Source organism: Chiloscyllium plagiosum, chromosome 7 (genome assembly GCF_004010195.1).
Source record: "Chiloscyllium plagiosum isolate BGI_BamShark_2017 chromosome 7, ASM401019v2, whole genome shotgun sequence".
In the NCBI taxonomy this organism is placed as follows: Eukaryota; Metazoa; Chordata; class Chondrichthyes; order Orectolobiformes; family Hemiscylliidae; genus Chiloscyllium; species Chiloscyllium plagiosum.
Window position 1 is genome coordinate 11,039,966 of NC_057716.1, and position 7,625 is coordinate 11,047,590.

General features: G+C 40.9%; 1 protein-coding gene across 1 annotated transcript; it reads left to right on the top strand.

The window, feature by feature from the left end:
* Window positions 1-2,522: 2,522 nt before the first annotated feature.
* Window positions 2,523-6,250, top strand: LOC122551323 (gamma-crystallin S-1). Its single transcript, XM_043693031.1, has 3 exons — window positions 2,523-2,590; window positions 2,709-2,951; window positions 5,901-6,250. Exons 1-3 carry the CDS (start codon window positions 2,582-2,584, stop codon window positions 6,174-6,176), a joined length of 528 nt encoding a protein of 175 aa, XP_043548966.1. The 5' UTR covers window positions 2,523-2,581; the 3' UTR covers window positions 6,177-6,250.
* The last annotated feature ends 1,375 nt before the right edge of the window (window positions 6,251-7,625 follow it).

A 7,625-nucleotide genomic window follows, 5' to 3' on the forward strand; every position in this document is an offset into this window, starting at 1 on the left:
AAGGGATCCTTCCATATCCTTCACAAATTCACCTGCACCTCCACACACATCATTTACTGCATCCAGTGCACCCGATGTGGCCTCCTCTATATTGGGGAGACAGGCCGCCTACTTGGGAAACGTTTCAGAGAACACCTCTGGGACACCCGGACCAACCAACCCAACCACCCTGTGGCTCAACGCTTCAACTCCCCCTCCCAATCCACCAAGGACATGCAGGTCCTTGGACTCCTCCATCGCCAGAACATATTAACATGACGGTTGGAGGAAGAGCGCCTCATCTTGCCAGACCATAGCAACATGACGGTTGGAGGAAGAGCGCCTCATCTTCCGCCTAGGAACCCTCCAACCATCAGGGATGAACTCAGATTTCTCCAGTTTCCTCATTTTCCCTCCCCCCGCCTTGTCTCAGTCAAATCCCTCGAACTCAGCACCACCTTCCTAACCTGCAATCTTCTTCCTGACCTCTCCGCCCACACCCCACTCCGGCCGATCACCCTCACCTTGACCTCCTTCCACCTATCGCATTTCCAACACCCCTCTCCCAAGTTCCTCCTCCCTACCTTTTATCTTAGCCTGCTGGACACACTTTCCTCATTCCTGAAGAAGGGCTTATGCCCGAAACGTCGATTCTCCTGTTCCTTGGATGCTGCCTGACCTGCTGCGCTTTTCCAGCAACACATTTTCAGCACAAGGACATACACCTACCTCATGCACTGGACTGCAGTGTATCTCAGGGCTTTTAGCTCGCTTCCTTTTCACACTCACTTTGCAATAACTAGAATGCTGACAGCATCTCTGTCATGTCTTGTGTTGCCTTTTTGCACTTTGCCATTTCATTCAAAACTTCCCTGCTCCCAGTAGTTCTGTCTTGCTTTGCTGTTTAGCATAGACAGAAAGCCAGACAACTTTGTCACGTTTCTCAGCACCAACCAATCAAAGGGGACGGACCTGTCACTGTACAGCCACAGTACATGCCAGTAAACACACTCCAAACAGACAATCCTTTCTCAAAGTCTCAGGGGAGTAGTCCTCACTTCTGTCAAGGAGCTTCTTGTCAATCAAGGATACAGCCAAGTCAATCGTGGGCCTCATCCAATCTCAGTCCAGGGGGTTGGTTTAGTTCAGTCACATGTTTAGTGCAATCAGGGTCTGGAGATCTGTGACCTAATGGTCCACAAATTAGGTCTCGATCAATCTTCAGATCAAGTTCTGGGGATTAGTTCTGGCAGTAAGTCAGTTAGCGGACTGCACAGAAATCACTTAGGGGCTGGTCCATACTCAGGACAGGCCTTCCAGGTGAGCAAGTAGGAAACACAGAGGGCAGAGAGTGTTGCTGGTTTGGAGGGCTGTGGTGGGTGAGAGCCAATACTTGTGAAAGGCAGAAAGAGGCAGCAATGAAACAGCAAAGATGCAATTGCAGAGCAGCAAGAAGAGTTTCCTTGAAGCAGATCTGAGTTTCCTTTTGGCGGAGATGACAGCTATAGACCGCTTTGGGCAGAATCTCATATTTATTTATCTCAGTGCCAGTTGTGCCGAGTGTTTTTCGAGGTCTAGTAAATATTCTTGTTGAATTTTATCAAGTGTACCTTATTAATTACTGACCCCAGCCCTGTGTTGACCCTCTTTGTCTGATTCCAGTTCCACCTTATCACACACCATTCCCAAACAACCCTCCACAGCTGGCTCATCCCAGAATTTGCCAGTACCCTTGGCACCCACATCAGGTGTAAAAGGCCGTTGTGCACCTGAAGGTGGAAATGTCAGTCTGGCATGGTGCCCAATGTCTCAGGAAGGTCCTTCGGAGCAAGCAGTGAGCTGGAGCCTCCAGGTCCCAGTCTGACTTCCATGTCGACAATTCTCAATCTCCCACTTGCTTGGCATATTTGGGATAATTGGAATGTGATTGTTAATGATGCGAATTGTGACATTATTGACACTTCTAACAAGCAATAGTCCCCCATAATTGGCAGTTTGCTATTGCTCAGTGAGAAACTCGCCTGGTTGCTAGGTGGAAATGTGAAAGATATGGCAAGGCAAAGGCAGTTTTCCAAAAGATTGTGATTTCAAATAAACCCATTGGAACATAACCTGGTGTCGTGTGACTTCTGACCCAGGAGATAGCAGCTGCCTGATGGGCTGAAAGGCCTGCTCTTGTTTCTTTGTTCTTATAGTTTGCCCTCAGTTCTCTATCAGGTCTAATGCTGTTATAATGCAATTGCTGAAACGATTGTCAGATACTGATTTATAGTCACAGTTGTCCAAAGAGCATTCAAACCAGACTACCAGAGATACACTGGATTTCACCCTTAGTTTCTCCCTAAAGCCCAAACCCACTCCACCAGAGTACAAGGGAAATGAGGAGCAAGCAAATTCAAAAAAATCAATGACACATCATTATCTTTCAGGTATGTATTTGTAACTCATGTGAGGTGTTTTGTTTCTTTTATTGCTGATTTTTACTCCTAAATCATTAGAATAACAAAGGTACAGTCCATTGCAGCATTTCTGTTCTGCATATAAATACCAAGCTGTGTGGGACAGTGAGGGATTCAGTTACGAAGCTAACTGTGTGCTCAAAATGGGAAAGGCAAGATGACTTTTTACAGTTTTTGCGTTGTATAGTCATGCATGTCATTTTTATATCATTCATTAAATATTTGCATTTTCTAAATGAATGACTGAAAGTGATGTTTCTTCCCTCACAGATCATCTTCTACGAGGACAGGAACTTCCAGGGGCGGCACTATGAGTGCAGCAGTGACTGTGCCGACCTGTCCCCTTACTTCAGCCGCTGTAACTCCATCCGTGTTGAGAGTGACTGGTGGGTGCTGTACGAGAAACCCAATTACATGGGATACCAGTATGTTCTGACCAGGGGAGAGTATCCTGATTACCAGCGCTGGATGGGATTCAATGACTGTGTCAGGTCATGTCGCTCCTACCCACAGGTAAGTTACAATTCTGTGATTATTGAATCTTGTGCCAATAATATCTGAAAAATAGCCAACAGAGTTTTGCAGAAATATTTATAATATCTATAACCACAGGTGAGGTGCCTGAAGGACTGGAGGGTGGCTAATGTAATGCCTTTATTTAAGAAAGGCTGTAAAGAGAAACTTGGGAACCTGTGAGCCTGACGTCAGTGGTGTGTAATTTATTGGAGGTGATTCTGAAAGGTAGGATTTACATAGTTTGCAGACGCAAGGACTGATTAGGGATGTTCAGCATGGTTTTGTGTGAGGGAAATCATGTCTCACAAACTTGATTGAGTTTTTTTGAGGAAATCACCAAAAAGATTGATGAGGGCATGAACTTTAGTAAAGCCTTTGACAAGTTCCGCTTGGTATTCTAATTAGTTAGATCACGTAGGATTCAGGGTGAACTTGCCAATTGATTGCAAAATTGGCTTGATGGTAGGAGACAGAAGGGTGATGGTGGGGCTTGTTTTTTTGGGCTGATTGTCTGTGACCAATGGTATTCCACAGGCATCAGTGCTGGATACACTTTTGTTTGTCATTTATATAAATGATTTAGATGAGAATATAGAAAGCATGGGTCCTAAGTTTGCAGATGACACCAAAATTGGTAGTAGAGTGTACAATGAAGATTATTTAAGATTAAAAAGAGATCTTGATCAATTAGGTCAATGAGTTGTGGAGTGATGGATGGAGTTTAATTTGGATAATTAATTTGCATTTTTGTACTACAAACAAGTGCAAGACTTATACAATTATGGGCGAAAGTGAGGACTGCAGATGCTGGAGATCAGAGCTGGAAATGTGTTACTGGAAAAGTGTAGCAGGTCAGGCAGCATCCAAGGAGCAGGAGAATCGACGTGTCGGGCATGAGCACTTCTTCAGGAAGGGGTCATGCCCGAAACATCGATTCTCCTGCTCCTTGGATGCTGCCTGACCTTATACAATAATGGTAGGGCAATATTATAGAACAGAGAGATCCTTAAGGTACATAATTCTTTGAAAATTGCATCACAGGTGGACAGGGTGGTTAAGAAGGCATTAAACATGCTTGCCTTCATTGCTCAGATCTTGAGTATCAGAGTTGGGACATTATGTTGAAACTGTACAGGACATGGTGTGGGCTCTTCTGTGCACAGTTCTGGTCATCCTGCTGTAGAAAGGAAATTATTTAACTGGAGAGGGTTCACATAAAACTTACCAGGATGTTGCTGGGGCTGGAGAGTTTCAGTTATAAAAATAGACTGGATAAGGTTGCATTTTTTTCATTGGAACGTTGGAGGTTGAGAGGTAACCTTATAGAGGTTTATAAAATCATGAGGGGCATAGACAAGGTGAATAGAAAGGATATTTTCCCTTGGGTGGGAGAGTGCAGATGAGGAGGTATATTTTTATAGTGAGAAGAGAAAGTTTTAAAAAGGACATTAAGGGTAATGTTTTTACACAGAGAGTGATTCGTGTGTGGAATGAACTGCCAGAGGAAGTGATTGATGCAGGTACAGTTACAACATTTAAAAAACATTTGGATTAGTATGTGAGTAGAATGGGTTTGGAGGGACACAAGTAAACGGGACTAGTTTAGATTGGGAATATGGTCAGCATGAACTAGTTGGACCAAAGCATCTGTTTCCATGTTGTACGACTCTATGACTCTGACAGAGCATATACATATTCTCTTCATTGGGTCATATGTGTATAATAATAATTGGGTGGTTTATGTGTTCAGTACGAATAATTCACAAGGAATTAAACAGTGTAGTTAGCTATAGGGCCCATGGATAACTCCCAATAATAATAATAAAAACTTCCTGTTATTTCTGCAAACATGTGACTGGCTGCCCATGCAGTTATAATAATGAAGATATACAGTTAGGTTTTCTGCGCCACAGTGCTAAACTTTAGGAAAGAGAATTATGTGCACACCATCCATAAACCATTTGATTTAGGTTGTTGCTCGATAATTGGATAATGCATTTGGTTACATCAATAATGTACAAGGAGGGGCTTATTTGTTTTGAGCTATGATGTTCCGTTACAATGTAATGATGGGCAAATAACTGTTACTTTAAATGATGTGAATCTAAGTAAGACCATCAGTTCAGTTGAGAGCAAAAGGAAGGTCAGTGAGTAGATATTTTCAATCTTCAAGTGTTACTCCAAACAATAGCCTTCAGCAAGGTAAGAGGGTCTCTCTGCTATCAATAAAGTATAAATTGTCAAGTACTTATCTGGTCACATCAACTTTGATACGTTCAACAGAAGGAATTCAGGACATTTACCCACAGACCCATTGTTGTGAAAATCTTCACAGCTTCTGTCTTTACCTGTTCAGAGCTAAGAAAAATATTTAAACTTCCCACTAAGATATTTAACCAGATTCACTATTGTAACAAGGCTATTGAAACTCAAAAGCTATCCACAGAGTTTGTTTTAATATCAAGCTCCTTGTGGTGATGGATGGAGGGAGTGTGCAAAGGAATCTGGATGGGGGGAGTATGTAAAGGAATCTGGATGGGGGAGTATGTAAAGGAATCTGGATGGGGGAGTGGATCTTTTGAACTTCAATCTAACAGGAGAATTATGCATACTTCCATCAATCAGTCCAGAGAATAAAAATGACTACAAATTTGTTTAGTTATGTAATGAAAGTAGATTAAATAGACCAGATTTTTTCAAAAAATTCACTATTTACAATATAATGATGGTACTGATGGTAATATGGTTGTAATTCGATTGTAGTAGAACTTTTGATACAGGCATTGCTGCTCACATTGCTGCTTGATCCTTTTCATTTATAAAAAGAACTGATAGTCAATTATAACTTTTCATCTTTCTTTCTTTTCTACATATAAATATTTTTATATATGTAGCATATCACCAAGTATATATATTCCTCACTGTATGATCTTATTTTTATTCTAGTACCGTGGAGGATCCTACAGAATGAGGATTTATGAGAGGCCTGACTTTGGAGGACAGATGATGGAATTCATGGATGACTGTCCATCTGTCTACGATCGTTTCCGTTACCGTGACATCCACTCCTGCCATGTGATGGACGGTTACTGGATCTTCTATGAACACCCGAACTACAGAGGGCGCCAGTACTTCATGAGACCTGGTGAATACAGGAGATACAGTGACTGGGGAGGCTACAGCTCAACTATCGGATCTTTCAGGCGAATGAGAGATTTCTAAATTGTTGTTAAAAAGAATAAAATTGTTCTGGTGAAATGTTCTGAAATATAATAAAATACATTTTTGTTGATGCATTTTGATATCTTTGTTCATTTTCACATCTCTTGGAAACAATACATTTTATTTGAGGTACTGAGTCTGTCTCATGCACAGCATTTTAGCTGATGATAATGATATAATGAAAGTCTTTAAATTTAAAATCTACATAACTTCTGGACATGAGATAGGTAATGATATACTTGATGAGCTTCTTTATAGCAAATAATGGAAAACAGCTCCTTTCAATTTTTGACAGAATCTTTGCACTGTTTCCGTAGTTATTCACAGTCCAAAGCTCCACATAGCATGTTTTATTAATTTAAGTAAATATAAAATCATAAACACTATTGGTCAGACTGGTATCTAAATTTCGTGTATAAGTCTTATCCTTTCATCTTTCCCATTTAATTTTTGATCATGACAAGTCCAGTTGATGATCCTTCTCCATCTTGTTCTGTCAGTCGACCATTCTTCTCTCAATCCCACTGCATTTACATTTTTCAAGCTACAACCGTCCATCAAATCTTTGCCCTTACTCTTCTCCTTATTTCTTGAAGGTGTATCTTCTTCACTCGTCTCACCATGACTTCCTGCTCCACATCCGACGACCACAAAATCTCATTATCTTCTCAGCTATTTCCTTCGGATGCTCTCACAACCTTTACAGTCTCTCTACTGTATTGGTTCATGATCTTATCTTTCTTTGTCATTCCTCACATCTACCTCTGTATTCACCTCTCTCCTTGAGTTTTTGCATTATATAATAAATCATTTGGTTTTCTAATCATTCCTTTCAATAGTACTTTCCTACTGCATCAATCTCCTCAGTACTTCTTCCAATTACTGCATCCAATGAGCTAATCCATTGCTTAATTTCCAATCCCATGCTTTTATCCAATGTCACCATTGATACCAGAAACTTTAAACCAAATTTGGTTTGCAATATAATACCAAAACAGCTGTACTGCTTCAAGCATGGACTTTACAAATAGTTATTATTTTCAAAGCGCCCTTGTGAGAATTTTCATTTGTCTTAATGCCGAAGCTCAATTCTATGATTTCTTTTCTGATAGAATAGTTTGGTAATTACTATTTTTCATGCAGTTTAGTAAAATGAATCTGGCCTATTTCAGACAATCAGAATTGACCCACTTTTATGCATTTGCTGTGATTGATTTGATTTATGATTCTTTTTGTTTGGATCACCATTCTAGACTATCAGTGCATCTGTCAGTGGCAATCGGGACATTTCTTTAAGTGCAGACCCAGACAGTCTGAATGCCCTGGAGAATGAGTAGGTTAGGGGTCTCACCTATAATGGAATTACCCACCTAACTGGTAATCCAATCCAGGAATATCACCTCAATTATGTCTTTGATATAGACTTTGTATGAGAAGGTTATTTAATTG